The 19,984-nt window shown below is 45.8% G+C and overlaps 1 protein-coding gene across 1 annotated transcript; it reads left to right on the top strand.

Annotated features, from left to right (window-relative positions):
- The first annotated feature begins 1,257 nt into the window (after positions 1–1,257).
- Positions 1,258–18,911, top strand: LOC121290489 (uncharacterized protein C13orf42). The gene is made up of 3 exons (XM_041210926.1): positions 1,258–1,671; positions 8,123–8,270; positions 18,667–18,911. Exons 1-3 carry the CDS (start codon positions 1,258–1,260, stop codon positions 18,909–18,911), a joined length of 807 nt encoding a protein of 268 aa, XP_041066860.1.
- Positions 18,912–19,984: the final 1,073 nt, after the last annotated feature.

The raw sequence follows: 19,984 nt of genomic DNA, 5'->3' as shown, positions 1-19,984 counted from the left end.
TTGCTGTGTGCAAACTGGCTGTTGCAATTTCCTATACAACAAGGTGTGCAGCACTTCAAAAGCACTTCATTGACCGTGAAGCACTTTGGGATGTCCTGAGGACAGAAAAGATGCTATATAAATCAAATCCTTTCTTTCATTCTAATTTGGTAAGATGCTAAGTGGAGGTGTGACCCTGTGTTAAAAATTCCCTTTGTGATGACCCACCAAGGATTGTGCCAGAGTTCCTCATGGAATAGCCTTTAACGAAACCCCACACAGCATGCTCAAAATAACTTCTCGCTTTGGCTAGAGTCCAGTCTTCTGTTTCTAGAGTTACAGGATTCCTTAGAAAAGTGAAAATCCTGTTGCTCTTTTCTACTTTTTACAATAAATGAAACCCAGCCCCGTTAGTTCCTGGACTGTGCATTGAGAAACAGGCAGTCCCACACAACGGTAACTTTATCTAATCCCATTCATGATTTAACACTACTGCAGTTCTTTTGAAATGTTCAGTGCTGACATTACCAAGACATAGCTACATCTTATTTCTTTTCAGAACTGGTGCACAGAGTTGTGCTTTTTTCTAAGCCTACTTGATCCAGTATAAAACAGTATGCTACCTCCTGCACCTCTTGTCCTTTAATACCTGTCAATATTGATGTTTAAGTTACTCATTACTGTACCAGGCTGTGCCCCCATTTTTCCTAAATGATACTATTTGGATTAATGATATCTGATTGGGTGACGTAGGTAAAAGCTTTTGTTTGGGAAAGGGAGATACTTGAGCCCAAATGCTCATGTGACAGAGGAGATACTATCAGATTTCAGCTCTCCAGCTTGTGTTATTGGAGAATCAGCTGCCCCCTGCCACTTTACTGAGTTCTACATTGATCCCTATACATGCAGATCCGAGTATATCGGGAGCAGGGACTGTGGGGCACCGTTTTAATGCTGGGCTGCTTCGAGTTCTGTGGGTCTGAATGTCCTTTCAGGACCTTGGTCAGCTCCTGGCCTTTTGTTAAAAATAATAATGGCCAAATATATCTGATTATCGAGGGCTGAAGTTGGAAAAACGATTCCTGGGCGGATGATGTTTTAAATGACCACCTACCCACATTGGGAATGTAAAAAGAAGCCTATTATTAAAAGGCCTGTCGAAATGATAAACCCATTGATGCAAGCGCACTGCTAACTAAGGTTCAGCTACTCCCTGTGAGGATGCCATTGTAGATCAGCCATTGACTCTTCACGTGACAGGGACACTCTAGCAGGACCATGTTGAAGAAACTGAACTTGTTGTTCCGCCCACAAGTGGAAAGAAAACTGGGTGAGTCTCAAGGAAATAAAGAATGGCAAAGAGAAGAGTCTGGCATCAGGTTGGTCCGCAGCACCTCCCTCTACCTGATTGGAGAAAGTCACCAAAACCTGGGGAGCTCTTTGAAGCGGAGCCAGAGTGCAATCAGTGTGGACTCCTCTATCTACCACATCAAGGCTGAAGATCGGGTCTGGATGTTCTCCAGGACACAGGACTGCCTACAATACCTACAGGATCTGATAGTTCTGCGCCAAAAATACCGGGCAGTCAGCAACCTCAACAAGCCGAAGGAGAATAAGCCAGATCCATCCTCTGCATCAACAAAACATCTCAAATCTGGCAAGGAAGTGTCAGCCTCCAAACACACCTCCAAAGTAAGTATTTAACATTCCTCCTTACTGAACAAGGATTGAATTTCTAATAACAAATTTAATCCCATCCCAGCTGTTTGAAATTATAATATTGGTTAATAAAATGAGACAGATGGCAAAAAGGAAACTTTGCCATTTTTACCATTTATCCCTTTTAACATGTACATGAATGTTAGATGATCTACATAGAGGTAGATGTACCTGACTCCGTGACACTATTCAAAGGGGTCTTCTTCTGGCCAATACAAAACAGACCATCCAGTCATTGCCGGTGTGGGATCTTGTTGTGTACAATTAGTTGCCACATTTTCCTACATTACTACATTGATTAAAAAAAAACTCAATGGGCTGAGTTAGTGAAAGACCTCATGTGTTGTCATGAAACAATCATATCTTTTATAAAATTTTTTGTGGGATTTTGTAAAGTAGGCTTGTGTCTGTTTATGGTTGTGTGTGTGGCTGATTTCGTTAGATTAGAGATGGATAGACTGCAAGGTTTAAAGTATCAAAAGAGTTAGGTGTAAAAAAGCATTTGAAATGCTAATGAGTGAGCTGGGGTAAAGTCAGCAGATAGGGTGTGAATGAAATTTGCATTTTAAAATAAGACATAAGATTTTTACAACTGGCAAGATAAGTAGGGCAAAGTCATTATGTTGATTTTCCCCAAAAGTGCTGGCCATAATGATAACATAAAAGCTTTTTTATATTATGGGAAAAGTAAATTCCAAAGACATGTTGGTACAATGGTATTTACAGATTAAAGAGGAAGAAATATATTTAAAGAAGGATGGAAGGTTGTGTGTGGTGTAGCCGTGTAATATCTGAAAGATACACAATGTGAAACAGACTTGGAGAAAAGCATCAAGCCACTTTGCAGAAGTCTGCTGTCCCAGTAACCAAAGTTGTGTTAAAAGCCCTTGGAATTCCACTTCCACGAATGAGTGCTTGTGGTAACCTTGCTGAATTGTCACTATAAATTTAAAATCTATTTTTGGACTGTTGCCTTAAAGGGGTGTGTAGTTAGGAGTCTGGTTAATTAGAAATTTTGGGAATTGCTTTAATATTAAGCAACTGTGTGACTGTAATCTTGTGTATGTGCTTTATTCTTTTGTTAATGTTTTAATTTATTTTTAAAAAATTCTAAAGGTGTTAATGGACTCCTTCTGAGTTCAGTGCACAAGCCTTCTCGTAATAAACACAAATTGCAAAACCATTGTGATAGCTTGGCCAAGCTTCCCTTGTGGATTTGGTCAGCCTGGCAAATACCACTTGCTGTATCATAGCAATATAAATGCAAGTCCTTCTTTCTTTACTTAACTGGAATTGATGTTGAGTCAGATATGTTTAAAATGTATAGCAGTTTGTCTTTAGGGACTACAGGCTACATGTGCCAAATATTAAAACACTCATTAGTCAGCTTTGTCCTGCAAGATGTATGAGGGTTAAATCATCTTTGCGTAGTGGCTCCATTGACGCTTGTGGGTTGCTTCCTTTTCAACCAAACTAGATTACCTTGAGATTTCCAACTGGAAAAAAGTACACACATTTGGAGTGATATCCTGTTTCAGGTCGCTGCGAATATTGGTGCCAGTTAAACAACAATGTGAAAAGGACATGAAAAGACCAGCTGCTTCATGGAGTTTGCTCTATCCATCAATTAGAGGAAAAGACAATGGTAAATTTCTTTCCAATGCTTCCAGACAAACAAAGGCCAGGACATCAATGTGACTGTGATCTAGCAACTGCCTGTAATAGGAAGGAACTCAGCCATTGGGTAGCACCCTTGTCAACAAGTCAGAATTTTTTGGGTTCAGGCCCCACTGCAGAGACTTGAGCACATAATCCAGACTGATGCTTCAGCGCAGTACTGAGGGAGTGCTGCACCATCAGAGGTGCCTGTTTTTGGGTGCGATGTTAAACTGAGGCCCTCAAGTAGGAGCAAAAGATGCAAAAGATGCACAGTGGGTTGCGGTGGCGGGTGGGGGGTGTGGGGTGGGGTGTGGGGTGGGGTGGGAGAGCGGAGGATGCAAATCAGTAGGTGTGAGCTTTGTCCAGCACTGTGGATTTACCTACATCAGACAGACTGCAATGTTTCAAGAAGGCAGCTCACCACCATCTTCTCAAGGACAATTAGGGGTGAACAAAATTGCTGGTCTAGTCAACGATGCTTACATCCCATGGAAGAATTTTTAAAAATGTCTAGCAGCACTGCATAGTTCTAATGTGGAGCCAGGAAGAGCATTCCTGTCTTCACATTCAGGTAAATAAGGTTAACCTTAACTGCATCTTTGGGTGGCAGCTCCCAACAGTCCCTTAAGGACACAATAACTTGGCTGCTATGTGCCTGAGGAGAAAGACCACAGCCCACCCAATGCAAGCTGCAGTCAGTCATGAAGCAATATCACAAAGGGGCCTGAAATAGGTGTCAGACCACTGATTTTCATAGCCAGTAAGCGTAATGCTTGTGTCCGACGAGTGTTCAGGATGACTAGAGCCTGCCCTAACCAAAATGGTGAATGAGCCACTTTGGTAATGCCAAATTGAGTTCTGCAGCACCCAACTTTGCCTGAAATTCTAGGCCAAAATCTTTTATTAGATGGTTAAATGTCATTCGGATGTAAAAATAATACAGCTTTGACATTGTACACTTGGTTTCATTTTAAGGGGTAATTTTGCAAGACTTTGTTCCCAGTATGCAACTTTTCTAAAAGAAAGCACATGTTGAAGATAGCTTTATAATACTATAGGGTCAATCTTGCTACCCACATTCACATTTAGTGAGTTTCGTCACTATGAATGGGGCTGTGTAATATTATTGTTTTGGTTTATAAATCCTTTGCAGCTGCCCTGTATGACCTGGGTCGCTGTGTTTCATCTCAGGTGAACTGATTTTAATGTTTGACGTGACTGACCAGTAGAGTGGTGGTTGCCTGTGCCAGGGGAAGCAGTGGCCAGTGGCAGCCTGCATAGTTTTAATATTGAGTTGACAGGGAGGGACACTCCTGTCCCTCCCAGCTCCATATTCAAGTATATTTTATTAGCCCGATCTTGTCCCTTTAAGAACTGCCCATTAGGCCACATAGAGATCTGATTTCCCTGAGTGCAGCTGGCAGAGGGGCCCTTAAACAGGTGAGGCTCCTTATTTTGAAGTGTAGAGGGTCTAATGCCTGTTTCATGCGTGGGCACTCCACACTGTTTTTTGTCTTTTTCACTTCTGCCTTGTAATGAATATTCATTTCTTGTCCGCCATTTTGGAGCCTTAGGAATCTGTTTAACGCCTGAAAAACAGGCACCTGGATGGCTAATTTCCTGCATCAGAGTTTTCAAAAATTACATTCTTTAAGATTCATTTTTGGGATATAGGCATTGCTAGCAAGGCCAGAATTTATTTCCTATCTCTAGTAGCTAACAAATACATAACAAAATTAAATAGTTCTTATGAATTTATTTCACTTCACATTAGAAAGGGGAAATAGTACATTAAAAGGGTTATACTCTATGTATCCAAGCATTTTGTACTTGGCATTGTACATGGAGCATAGTGCCCTTAGGGTGCAAGGAAGTGGTCAACATCTCTAAGTAGCAAGCTGATTGGTTGTTATTTTAGTAATGGTAATATTAAGGCTAATCAAAAACCACTTTGTTCCAACTATCTCTTTAAACAAAATATTACTTTTCTAGATTTTTTTTGAACAAAAAAATAATCAATGAACAACCATCAATAAAGTAACAAATCAAATCCCAGAATTTTAGTCAACTATCACTGAGCGGATAGCACTCTTACCTTTGAGTCTGAAAGCTGTGACTTCAAGTTTCACTCCAGAGAGCTGAGCACAAAACACAGACTGACACTCCAGTGCAATACTGAGATGAGACATAATTTAGTAAAATCGGACTGGAAACAGCCACTTGAAAGTAAATAAGTGTCAGGGTATTGGGGGAGGGGTGGCAAATGAAGAAGGAAATAACGAGGATTCAGAAAAACTATGTTCCCACAAAAGAAAATGGTGGGACTCCCAACTCTAGAGCTCCTTGGATGTCAAAAAGCACACAGAGTAGGATAAAAGGAAGCTTATGTCAGATATTGAGAGCTCAATACTGCAGAAAACTTAAAGGAGTACAGAAATTTCAGGTGTGAAATTAAAAAAGAAATACAAAGCAAAGAGAGGGAATGAGTAAATATTGGCAAGTAAAATCAAGAAATATGCAAAAATGTTTTATAAATGCATAAAGAGCAAGAAGGTAACTAAGGAAAGAGTAGGGCCTAGTAGAGACCAAAATGATAATCTGTGTGTGGAGGTGGAATATGTGGGCAGGATTCTTAAATAATATCTTGAGTCTGTCTTCACAAAAGAGAGGGACGATGCAGAAATTGTAGTAAGGAGGAGGGCTATGAAATATTGGGTAAGTCAAACGTAATATTAAGGCCTTTACATCTTGAGAAGTATATAAATTGTTAGAAATGCACCCCAGGCTGATAAGAGAAGCAGAGAAGAAAATTATGGAGCTCTAACCATCATTTTTCAGTCCTCTCTGACTGCAGGTATGGCGCTGACATGCTGGAGGACTGTAAGACTGCTAACTTTGTACCATTGTTTTTAGAGGGCAAAAGATATAGATCGAGTAATTACAAATCAGTCAGCCGAACCTTGGTGGTGGGCAAATTATTGAAAAATATAGTGAGAGCATTAGTTGTCATTTCAAAAAACAGATTAATCAAGACAGTCGATGTGGATTTATTAAGGGAAGGTTGTGTCTGACTAACTTGATTGAACCTTTAGTGGCATTACCAGGAGGACTGTGAGTCAGCACATTTGATGTATTTTACATGGATTTTAACCAGGCTTTTGACAAGGTGTCACATGGCAGACTGGTCAGGAAACTAAATGCTCACAGGATCCAAGGAAAAGTAGCAAATTAGATCTAAAATTGGCTCAGTGGCAGGAAGTAAAGGATAATGGTCGATGGGTGTTTTTATGACTGGGAGATTGTTTCCAGTGGTTTCCATAGTCCTCAGTATAAGGTCACTTTCTTTCCATGGTTTATATCAATGAGTTAGATTTGGGGGCATGATTAAGAAGTTTGTATAAATTGAACATGTGGTTGGTAGCGAGGAGGAAATCTATAAACAGCAGAAGGCTATCAATGAGATTCACGGAGTCAGAAAACTGGCAATGGAATTCGTCCTGGAGAAGTGTGAGCTAATGCATTTGGAGAGGGTGAACAGGGCAAAGGAGAACACAATAAGTGATAGGATACTGAGAAGTGTAGAGAAGCAAGGGCCTTGGAATGCATGTCTGCAGATCCCTGTAGGATCTACCCCTAGGTATATAAGGTGGTATAAAGTAGAAGGGATTCTTTCCTTTATTAGACAAGGCATAGAATATAATGCCAGGAAAGTTATGCTAGGAATCAATAAAACATAGTTAGGCCACAGTTAGAGTAATGTGTACAGTCTGGTAACCAGATCACAGAAAATATGTGGTTACACAGGAAAGGGTGCAGAGGAGGTTTATAAGAACATTGCCAAGACTGGAAAATTTTAGCTGTGAGAAAAGATTGGATAAACTGGGGTTGTTTTTCTTCAGAACAAGCTGAAGGGAGATTTAGTAAGTGTATGAGGAGCCTAGATAGAGTGGATAGGAAGGAATTCTTTTCCTTAGCAGAGAGATTGATAACTAGGGGACATAGATATAAAACAATTGCCAGAAGAGTTAGAGGGGAATTGGAAAGAGAATTTCTCACCCAGAGGATGGTGGGGTTCTGGAATTCACTGCTTGGAAGGATGGTAGAGACACATCACATTTAAAACATCACATTTAAAACAAATCATCATCACATTTAAAACAAACGTAAAGTGCTATGACCTACAGGGCTACAGACTAACAGCTGCAAAGTGGGATTAAACTCGACAGCTCCCACAAATATGATGGACTGAATGGCCTCCTTCAGTGCCGTAAATTTCCATGATTCCATGACCCTTTCAGGTGGATGGGAAAGAACCCATGACACTATTTCAAAGAAGAGCAGGGGAGTTCTCCCTCGTGTCCTGGTCAATACCCCCCAATCAAAGTCACAAAAAAAGATTATCTGAACACAATCACATTGCAGTTTGTGGGAGCTTGCTGTGTGTAAATTGGTTGCTGTGCCTCCTACATTGCAACAGTGATTACACTTCAAAAGTACTTCATTGGCTATAAAGTGTTTTTGAACAACCTGTGGTTTGGGAAGATGCTATATAAATGCAAATCTTCCCTTCTACTTTATCCCAAAATTTAAAATGTATCAAAACAATCATTAAGTCTGAAAGGACTTTCACCTTTTAAAGAGCCCATCCATTCCAGTGACAGTCTATCCATTACGCACTTCCTGTATACAGTTAGCATTTTTGTTGGCAAAGATGCAATTTTTTCCATACTTATGTCAATAAAGCTGTTATTTATTTATTTAACAGAAACCAAAAGACAAATCTAATCCTGCACCAGTACCAGCAGAAGCAGACACACTAGCATACTTTGATTCAGTTATCGCAGATTTTGATCAGGAAAGCAAACTTGAAGTTCAACTTGCAGAGGACACGCACCTTGATGTGGATTTTGTTAGTAAGTATATCTTAGTAGAAAACAAAAGCTACATTACTATGCTTCATAGCCCTATGAATGTGAAGGCCCAAGGAGTCTTGGAACTGTTCAATAGATCTAAGGCCTCACTTCCAAGTGTATATTAACCCCTTACATGATGCTACAGTACTAAGATAGAAACACAGGAAGGTTTGGTCCATAACATATTATTATGCAATAAACTTATGAACAATGAAGCTTTAACATGTTTAAGCAAAACTGAGGGAGGAATCATCCTAGATTTGCACTAAATGTGGTAGCGGGCACGAGGAAAGACATTTTGCCCGCTGGCCGTAATAGTGGATTTTTGCGCCATGCCTACATGGGAAGCATGCTGGATCACTGGCGGGCAGCCTCCGATTTGCCCACCTCGCCTTTACCTTGCCGCTTCCTCACTGCGGATGCCATATTTAAACTGCAGCCACGTGCACCATGTTTGCAGCCCAGGACTGCCAGGGTAAGTCAACCATCTCATCACTCAGCTCACCCACTCACAAGCCCATCACACATTCACTGGCATCTCACTCACTGCCAGCTCAAGGGACATCACCACTCACTCCCTCACACACACCCTCACATCTCCATCTGGCCTCATCTCCTCTGGAGACTACCTCCTCATCCTGTCCATGGCTCCAGTCAGCACACATGCATGCCTGGCATCCTTCTCTTTTAGCTTGGCATATGCCTTGTTCACACTCTCTCCATCTGTCTTTATGCAGGACAAGATCACATGTAATTGCCGGAAGAGGTCCCAGATCAGGTGTGGAGCGCTGGACAGAGGTCCTCACACTCTTTGACATTTGAGCGTTGGAGCTGGCTGGAGAGGACGCCGACCAGTCATGCAGTGATGGTGAGGTTGGTGGTGAATGCCCATGTGAGAATCCTGCACCACAACTTCCCTCTCTCAACGCTGCTCTGAGTCCATTGTTCTGTGTGTAATGCGGCTGCCAAACACTAATAATCTCTACTTTCTGTCCTAGGCACATCTGACACATAGCCGTCAGGCAACCTTGACCCTGACCCCAGAGCCGAGAGCGCCTCGGATGAGGACCCTGAGGGCAGCACTGTTGAAGACGCATCACGGCATTCACCCACACCCGCCACCAGTGCAGAGACACACACCTCTAGGATCTAGATGTGGAGCAGTCTCAGGATCACAATCTAGTGAGCACAGCACACAATCTGCTCCACAGCAGGCGGAGGCAGGGACATCCTTGATCACTGTCACTCGGAGGACTGCCGGAGGCAAGGAATCTGCTGAGTCTGAGTCAGATGATGAGCCTCTGGACTCAATCCTCAATCAGTTGTTGGAGCTGCACAGACGATCACAGGAACATCACGAAGGGATGTCTGGTGTACTCCTCAGATTGCGATGGAGGAGTCCATCTGCCTTCAGTCTGAGGTGATAGCGCCAGCATGCCAATGCACCAAGTCCAAACTGGCAGGATGGTGTTTCCATGGAGACCTTGGTCCAGGCCATAGGTCCTGCCCTGCCGGACTCCATCACTGACACCATAGTTGGCCTCCAGCAGTGTCAATGTGAGAGGGGTGGGGGGCAGTTCAACCTCACTCCAACTTCCCCTTCTCCTCAAGGAGTCAGCCAGCGGCCCTCGGGCACCCATAAGGAGGAGGACCAGCAGCTCAAAACCTCAGGGCCATCCACCCTGGGTTGACTCCGGGAATGTCCGGCCAATCCAAATCCCCTCTTCCTGTGACCTCATCACCTCCAGCTCCACAGGCCGAGGAGGGTGCACCTGGTCCACAGCAGGATACCCAGAGTAGGCCAGGAACGTCCATGTCTTGGCCCTCCAGAGGAAGCCTGCCAAAGTCATCAATGGCAACAGGACATAGCAGGCTGCCTCCATCTCCGCTATGGATGTCGGGGGGACCACCAAGATGTAGCTGCAGGGTTAGGAAGGTTAAGCAGGTAACTCTTTTGAGTCAAAACCAAATAAACTAAATTAACAAAATCAGGGACAAATTAAAAGGCAGCCCCTTAAAGGGAAACTGCAAAAACATTGACAAAATTTAAAGGAAACTTACCAATATTAGTTCAAAATGTGATTAAGGTGGTCAATAAAACACCCAAATCCCCGCAGTGCCCACCAAGCATGGAAAGCCTTGATGGTGCTGGTGGACACCGCATGCTCCCTCTCCAGGGACACTGGGCTGTGAACATAGCCGCAGGAGAGGGTCAGATAGTTGGGTTGGACGACCCCCTAGTTGCACCATGTGGGCTCAGGTGTTAACCACTTGTACATAATGTTCATTATTGTAAATAAACTCCCAAGAATGTCCCCTTGCCTATGGATCCTTGTTACAATGAGCAGTGTTCATGTCATTTGGATGTGAAATCTTGTTTCCTGCACAAGATAAAGGCAGGTATCTCAGTCCAGGGCCCCTTCCCTGTGCAGTGTGTAACCTTCAGAGCAAAGTGATGGTCTGGCCTCACACTCACTGGACACATTAGTGATACCTGCACCTTGTGGGCAGGAGTCACAGTGTTCCATCATTCTCTCTGTGTGCTCTCAGCACTCATGAGGCAGAGCTAGCCCCCGTCTCTTCAGCATCTGTGTCCGATGAGGGTGTGGTCCTGAGGGGGTCAGGTACTGAAGGCTGACAAAGGACCAGGTGCATTTAAAGTTTCATGGCTGTGTCTCAATGATATGAGCCTGATCACAGAGCACAAGCGAGCTGCCCTCAGCCAGACAGGAGTCAGACATTCACAGAGGCAATGTGAAGATCTATGGAGTGTCTTCTCTGCCTGTCAACATCTTCCTCCTGGAGTCTAGAGATTATTAGGGTCTCCGCTGTGTCTCCATGACATGAGTCTGAGCACTGAGGGTATGTGCGCTGCTGTCAGCCACACAGGAATCAAATGATCACAGGCGTAAGGTGAGGAGGTCAGGACTGTCCTCACTGCATCTCGTCATCATCTTCCTCCATGAATCCGGTTGCTATGGGAGCCTCCCGAGTGTACCTGCCAGTGCAAAGGCCTCGTCGCCGGCATCCTCGCCTTCAAGGGCCTCAGCATCCCATTTGATGGTCTCCTCATCGGAGGAGACATGCAGCTCTTCCATCTTCTCCTCAGGCAGGTTCCCCCACCACCCCATCCCCCCCACCCTGTTGCAGCACCAGAGTGTGGATGTGCGACTGTATTGTAGGGCTCCACCGGACCTGTCGAGGCACCAGACCCTCATCTTCAAAATGCCTATCATTTGCTCCACCAAAGCCTGAGTCACAGCTTGAGCCTCAATATACCATCTCTCTGATGCAGTCTGAGGCCGCCACATGGGTGTCATCAGCCGCGTCCTCTGTGGGTGGCCCTTGACCCTGAGGAGCCAACCCTGCAGTCTCTGTGGATCCTGGAAGATGTCAGGGATCTGAGATCTGCTAACGATGTGGACGGTCCCTGAAAATCATGCGCAGATCTGAGGAAGTGTTTGTGGTGGTTGTAGACCAGCTGAACATTCAGCAAGTTGACGTGGTTGACTGCTTGTTGCCACGGAGATCTAAATACCAAGCAAGTGCTGTCGATGGCATCCTGCACCTGTGGAAAACCAGAGATCTGCGGAGATCCCAGCGTTCTTGCTTCCTGGTTTTCCTGATCCCGGGCAAAATACACAAAGTTCTGTGCCTTTGCGAAGATGGCGTCCATGACGTCCTGGATACACGTGTGTGGAGGCTTGTGAGATCCCACACAGGTCACCTGTGGAGCCCTGGAAGGAGCCACTGGCATAAAAATTGAGCGCCCCGGTCACTTTCACAGCCACTGGCAGTGGATGCCCTCCATATCTCCGTGTTGTCAAATCCTGGTGACCAAATAAGATGGCAGGTGTGACTGACCAGTTCCCTAGACATGCGCAGTCTTCAGTGATGCTGGTTCTCGGTCATCTGCTGGAATGACAGGTGCAGTCTATAGACCCTGGGTCTAGCGAGGCTCCTACGAGCGATGGCTCTCTGTGGATCTTCAGCTGCGTACACAGCAGGCCCTGCTGCCCCTTCATCTTGAGGGAGGTGCTCCTCCCTTTGCTGAGCCAGACACCACCACTTCTCCTTCTTCTCTGCTCCCTGTAAGCCCTGAGGCACACCGCTAAATCACCAGGCTACATGATCCTGATGTTCTCCTCCTGCAGGGTCAAAGAGAGACAGGTGGGTTAGCATATGTGCCGTAAGAGCCTCTCTTGGTTAAGTCTGAAGGCCCCTTCATGCATTCAGGAGAGTGCTGGTCACCACTTGGATGGCCAGTGTGTAGTGCACTCACTGGCTGACCGAAACCCCACCCACCTCCGTCCCACTCCACTTGACCGATTGGTGGCAGCATCGGCCATTGGACTGCATGCTGTGCTCTCAGCTCAGGCACAGGCATTCTCCTAACCCACACTGCAAGGCTGCACTGTTAGCTTGAACAATAACCTGCTCACTGACACTTAGTTTGGGTTCCGCCAGGGTCACTCAGCTCCTGACCTCATTACAGCCTTGATTCAAACACAAACAAAAGAGCTGAACTCCCAAGGTGAGGTGAGAGTGACTGCCCTTGAAATCAAGGCCGCATTTGACCGAGTGTGGCATCAAGGAGCCCTAGCAAAATTGGAGTCAACGGGAATCGGGGAAAACTCTCCGCTGGTTGTGCTAGGATTGTCTAGCCCAAAGGAAAATAATTGTAGTTGTTGGAGGTCAGTCATCTCAGCCCCAGGACATCACTACAGGAGTTCCTCAGGGTAGTGTCCCCGGCCCAACCATCTTCAGCTGCTTCATCAATGACCTTCCTCCCATCATAAAGTCTGAAGTGGGGATGTTCGCTGATGATTGCACAATGTTCCGCACCATTTGCGACTCCTCAGATACTGAAGCAGTCCATGTCCAAATGCAGCAAGACCTGGACAATATCCAGGCTTGGGCTGACAAGTGGCAAGTAACATTTGTGCCACACAAGTACCAGGCAATGAGCATCTCCAATAAGAGAGAATCCAGCCATCGTCCCTTGATGTTCAATGGTGTTACCATCACTGAATCCTTCACTATCAATATCCTGGGGATTACCATTGACCAGAAACTGAACTGGACTAACCATATAAATACTGTGGCTACAAGAGCAAGTCAGAGGCTAGGAATCCTGTGGCAAGTAACTTATCTCCTGACTCCCCAAAGTCTGCCCACCATCTACAGTCACAAGTCAGGAGTGTGATGGAATACTCTCCACTTGCCTGGATGAGTGCAGCTCCCACAACACTCAAGAAGCTCGACATCATCCAGGACAAAGCAGCCCACTTGATTGGCACCCCATCCACAAACATTCACTCCCTCCACCCTGACACACAGTAGCAGCAGTGTGTACCATCTACAAAATGCACTGCATGAATTCACCAAGGCTCCTATGACAGCACCTTCCAAACCCACAACTGCTACCATCTAGAAAGACAAAGGCAGCAGACATATGGGAACACCACCACCTTGGAAGTTCCCCTCCAAGTCACTCACTGTCCTGACTTGGAAATATATCGCTGTTCCTTTTCTGTCCCTGGGTCCAAATCCTGGAACTCTCTTCCTAACAGCACTGTGGGTTACCTACAGCACATTGACTGCAGCGATTCAAGAAGGCAGCTCACCACCACCTTCTCAAGGGCAATTAGAGATGAGTGATAAATGCTGGCCTAGCCATTGAAGCCATATCACTTGAATGAATAAAAAATGCTGGTCCAAACCTTAACAAAGATATTGCAAAGAGCTGTAATCACCTCCACCAGTGACTGCTCCAGAGGCACCTTTCACAAGGGGATTGTACAACTTCCCCAGTCGGCCAATTGTTCTGCTGCCCAATGAACGCACATTAACTTGCAGCCTGCACCTGAGGGGTGAAAAGTTCTGGAGCATTTAGTGGCATTTTCATGCTTTTGTGTTGCTTGAGTGGGCAGAGAAGCTTCAGAGGTCTGAGCATGTTAATGGAACTGCTGCCTAATGGTCTCAGCTGCGGCAGGATGCTCACTATTGACAAGCTTTGCGTGGCCACTTTCCTCAACCTCCTTTTCCCTACCCTGCCCCCGACAAAGCATTTGCTTGTATACTTCCATCAGTCTGCCTTGCACACCACCCCCCCCACCCCCCCACCCAATCCCTTGGCCTCACCTGCACAGGATCCCTGGCACCACACTGAAAGCGACTTGTCAGTGTCTCTCCCGAATGAGCGGCACCTCTCTCTTGGCGTCTTTCGGGTGATGCGAGGTTGTGGGCACTCCCTTCTGAGCTCCCCTTGACGTTCAGCTCGCCAGGTGCACACATTTTGAAGGCAGTTGTGAAGCTGAATTCACAGTGACATGGTGGGTGGGGGGGTAAATTTGATGGGTGGGGGGGATGATTCTGTCCAGAGGGCCTAATAGTGAGATGCAAATGCATTAAAATTAAGTTCCCAACATTGATAGTCGGAGCAGACGATTGCAAACCGGTTTCACAATGGCTTCAAACCAACTTTTGACCTTCTGGCCATATTGTCCGCCAATGGGACTGGACGATTCTGCCCTGACTGGTCTATGAACATTGTCTGGGTCCTGAGATTTTTTTTTTAATATCTTCATCTGATCTGACTGTTGCAATATTCAGATTTGACCCTTCTGACTGTGGCCTCAATTCCAGTTGCATTGCGCTGCTTGGGGGCAACACATTTAGGCCCCCTTCACCTAGATGCCAGTGAAACAGAATTGTACCAATGGAAATAGTCAAGTTTCTTAATGTGACTCTGACCCATATCTAATGGCGGTTAAGGCTACAGCTTGGACTAGAGTGACCTTTGATGGCAGACCCAACTCCTCGTTCCTGCTGGATTTTCTGCCCCTGTTGGCCATAGGTGGTGCTGACTCACCCAGCCTGGTGATGAAGGTCACCATCGATTATGGCATCTAGCAGAGAATGTTGCTGCAAAAAAGCAGCATGGTGAAGGTATTCCAGATCATTGGCAGATCATGGACTGCAGTGGTTCAAGACGGCAGTTTATCAACACCTTCTCAAGGGCAGTTAGGGATGGGCAATAAATGCTGGCCCAGCCAGCAGTGCTTACATCCCATGAATGAATTTTTACAAAAATCACCTGCTCAGGCCTGGAGTGGGAACGGGTTGTGCCACTCTCAAGGGCCCCCTTTCCACATCAGGTGACCCCCATTCCAAAGGGAACTGGATGTGTATTTTTAAAAAAGAGTGTTCAAAGAATACGGGGAAAGGGGCAGGGAACGGAAGAGAAATTCTACCTCTTTGACCACTGTGACCCTGTTCCATGACAAGTCAGAAAGACAGCTGGAGGCTCTCTGAAATGTTGAATAAAACTGCATCGTGGAAAAAACATCCTTCCTGTCATTGTTACCCAGTGACTTGTCGGGAATTGGATGGGTGTAAAATAAGTGGTGCTTTTTTTCAACACTTTTATTTATTAGCTATAATGGCATTAGGGATGGCAAAGAAAGGTGCCCTTTGATGAAACCTCCAGCAATAAATCCAACCAGAGTTGGTATCCCTAGTTCTTGTGCTTTTCCATTTTGTCCCAAAGAGAGACACTTTGCCATTTTTCTGAGGCCTAACTGCAGCTTAGAACAGGACCTACCTCCACCAGTTGTCCACTGGATAAATCAGAGATGCACATGGGCAGGATTTTTTGGATGGCCTTTCCACTCTGAGCAAGTTAGTTGGCTGGAGACAGGGCTTCTGCCCCTCACTTGGGCAGAAGTCCCACCTCAGAGAGCTACCAATCTGATTGGCCAACAGCTCTGTAATCCCAGCAGCACCAGTGGTAGCAGTGGCCAGGAGTGAGACCACAAACAGTCCCCAGATGTTAAGCCCTGGAGACCAGGTAAGTGTGAGGAGTCTCCCAACAGGGACGAGAGGAGAGACCTGGTGGGTGGGGGGGTGGGGGTGGTGGTGGTGGTGGTGGGGGGAAGGGGTTGGGGGTCTTGATATAGAGGCTGGGGATGAGGGGACCCATGGGGGACAGGCCCCAGGGGTTGGGGGGTCCCCCAATATGGAAAGGGCGCCCTTATGAGTGGCGCACCCCTTTCCTGTCCAAGGCCTGATATTTAAAAATTAATTCATGGGATGTGGGCATCACTGGCTAGGCCAGCATTTATTGCCCACCCCGAATTGCCCTTGAGAAGGTGTTGATGAGCTGCCTTCTTGAACAACTGCAGTCCATGATCTGCTAGGCTTTCCCCTGTCCCTGAACTCTTCCCACCAACCTCAAAATTGAGACTTGGTAGGAAGTGGCCAATAACTGGTCACTTAAGAGCCTCAAATGGGGTGAGACCCTAGGCCTCAGTTGGCCCTAGGCCTCGTCCACCCCACATAAAACCGTGCACAGATCGGAGAAGGCGGGAAGGCCACCCAGGGAATTTTGCAGCCCTCACCCCCCACCCCACCCCCAATCCCACCGCCTACAAACCCACCGGCAGGGGGCTGTAAAATTCTGCCCATGGTGGCGGATTTGATAGGCAGCCCAGGAACGCCCGCAGAGATATCCCAAAATAGCAGTTAGGGCATAATTAGACGTAAAGTGGATCCTAGCCTGTGCCTAGGCCTCAGGCCTCATCTGAGTATTCCACAAGCAACACATGCTTCTGCTGGCTACAATTTCAGGCCACCCATCTCGCTGTAGTGACCACCTTGCCAGGTAAATATGGGCGGTGGTGGTGGGGGGCGGGTGGGGGGCGGGTGGGGGGGGTGGGGGGGGGGGGTTTGGTGGTGGTAGAAGAAGGTAGAAGATAGGAATAGAAAGACTTGCATTTATATAGTGTCTTTCATGACCACAGGATATCCCAAAATGCCTTACAGCTAATGAAGCACTTCACACTGTAGTCACTGCTGTAATGTAGGAAATGTGGCAGCCAATTTGCTCACAGCAAGGCCCCACAAATGTGGGGATCCGATTTTGACGGAGGGATAAATATCAGCCAGGACATGAGGGAGGGCTCCCCTGCTCTTCTTCAAATAGGGGCATGAGATATTTTACATCCACCTCAGTGGACAGATAGGAGAAGTGAGGGTTGCGGCCTTCAGGAGGACTGGCCTTCAGAAAAATGCAGGAAGTTTAACTGGGTCTTCCAGGCTGCCGGGAGGTTTTCCTGGGGCCCTTAGATGCTCTGCCGCCACATGCTTCGGTGTTGACAGTGCAACACTGCCATAGTCGCACGCTGCATGTGATGTCACTCTGTGAACGCAAGTGGTCTGATTGGCCCAGCTTAGCGCCTCACGCTGGTTACAGGAAGACCAGCTGTTGTGAATGAGGAAGAATACAGGGCAGTGCGGATCTCAGGCTATAATGTAAAAGAAGCTTGGGAGCTGATTACCCGCTGACTTCTCTCTTAGGGAGCACTGTGTTGTAGAACAGAGAACAGGTGAGAAGGGAAAAAGTAGCATTCAATAGAGGAAACAGTAATTGAACAAATATTGATCTGATCAAGTGTTTAAGATGGTTAAAAAATTGGAAGCTTTTCTCCGAGTTAATCCAGGGTAAGGGGTCATTACCTTAAAATCAGAGTTAAGCTATTCAGGGCTGATGTCAGGAAGCACTTCTTCGTACCAAAGGTAATGGAAATCTGGGGACTCTTTCCCTTAAAAAGGTGTTGAGGCCGAGGGTCAATTGAAAATTTTAAGACGAAGAAAGAGATTTTTGTTCGGTCGGGTATTAAGTGATGTGCAAGCAGAGAGGGTAAATGAAGTTAAGACATAAATTAACTGTGATCTAATTGAACAGGCTGAATGACCTGCTGTCGTTCCTAAGTTTATCCATGCCTTTGTTACCTCAAAACTTGACTATTCCAATGCTCTCCTGGCTAGCCTGTTACCTTGAAATCTCCATAAAATTAGTGTCACCAATTTCACTGCTTGCACCAAATCCCATTCACCCATCACCCCTGTGCTCGTTGGCCTACACTGGCCTCTATCTGGCAACACCTCAATTTTGAAATTCTCATTCTTGATTTCAAATCCCTTTATGACTTCACCTCTTCCTATCTCTGTAATCTCCTGTAGACCTACAACCTTCTGAGATATCTGCACTCCTCCAATTCTGATCTCTTGCTAGATATTCATCTCTCCACCATTGGCAGTCATGCCTTCAACTGCATGGGCCCTAAACTCTGGAATTCCCTCCCTAAAACTTCCTATCTCTCTCTCCTCCTTAAAGCCTACCTCTTTGACCAAGGTTTTGGCCATCTGGCCTGAAATCTCTTAAGTGGCTCAGTCAATTCCTACCCAGTTACTCTCCTGTGAGGCGCCATGGGATGTCTTAATATGTTAAAGGTGCTTTATAAATGCTCAGTGTTGGTTTTTTGTAGCAGACAGTTGGTTGTATGTTAATGGCAAATCACTGTGCTTCCCTTTCTATCTTCTTTGTGTCAAGTTGCCACCAGCACCAGTGAACACAGTTTGCATTCGAACTGGATCCTTAAGTCACCGAGAAGGTACTCTATTGATGTGGCGCATTTGGCAAAGCTGGATCAGCTGCCTCGAAGGCACAGTGATGGTGTACGAATGAGCTTCAAGAGATTTGAGCGACGACCAATGTACCTCCCGAAATTGGTTGAGAGCCCAATTCACACACTGAGATTTAAACCGAAAGCGCGCAATGAAGATGACGAATTTTAGGTCACTGCAGAGTGTCAAATGCTTTGAAACTTGGAACTTCCTGACAGCGAGCTTCTGTTTAATCCTTCAAAATGCCTTCTTTCACATCAAAAATTCCTTTTGCAACCAAACCTTGCAAAATCCTTGATGTTTGGGACGTGGCTCCATTGCTATTTTGTTACCCTGTTTTTTTTTCTACTGCTGATGGAATTTTTAAAAAGTATTTACACTATCCTTCCAATTATAATTGCTTTCTTGGAGGATGGAAAGCCCTCACTGTGTGACTGGCAATCTCAATCCTGAGCTGTGCCCACTTGATGGGATACAGGTAATGCCAATCAGTTGGGAGCTCCTACCCACGGGGGAAACAATTTACTGTCACGCAGCATCTCATCCAATGGAGGGACTGAGAACCCAACACAGCCCAGCAAGTCAAGGGTAACATTGGGCGGCTCTCAGGGAGCAGTTGCCATCTAATCTAAATAATAGTGATAACGAACAGGGAGGTAGTTGGACATGACCACTGAACCCCTCTACCTGTGCATAATCTAATGGATATGTGGTGTTTGAGGCTTATACTCCAGTGGGTAGAATGTTGGTTGAACCACAAAGATTGAAGAAATGTTTACACTGCAAAGGATGAAGATCTCACGCCCTCAGTTCCCCATTTGGCAATTTCTTCTTCTCACCAAGGATGAGAACAACAACTTGCATTTGTATAGCACCTCTGACCTGGTAAAATGCCCCAAGCTGCCTTACAGGTGCATTATCAGACACAATGTGATAGCAAGCCACATAAGGGAGGTGACGAAATGTTTGGTCAAAGAGGAAAGTTTTAACAAGCATCTCAGAGGATGGTAGAGTGCTGGAGAGGTTTAGGACATGAATTCCAGAGCTTAGAGCTAAGGTAGCTGAAGGCACAGCCAATGGTGACACAATTAAAAGCAGGGATGTGTAAGAGGTCAGAATTGGAGAAGTGCAGATATCTGGAAAGATTGTAGAGCTGGTGGAGGTGACAGAGATGCGGAAGGGCAGAGCCATGGAGAAATTTGAAATGAAGAATTTGAGACATTTCTGGACAGGGAGCTATTGTC

This window comes from Carcharodon carcharias, chromosome 18, assembly GCF_017639515.1.
Source record: "Carcharodon carcharias isolate sCarCar2 chromosome 18, sCarCar2.pri, whole genome shotgun sequence".
NCBI classification, from domain to species: Eukaryota; Metazoa; Chordata; class Chondrichthyes; order Lamniformes; family Lamnidae; genus Carcharodon; species Carcharodon carcharias.
This window is presented reverse-complemented; position numbering and strand designations above follow the sequence as displayed.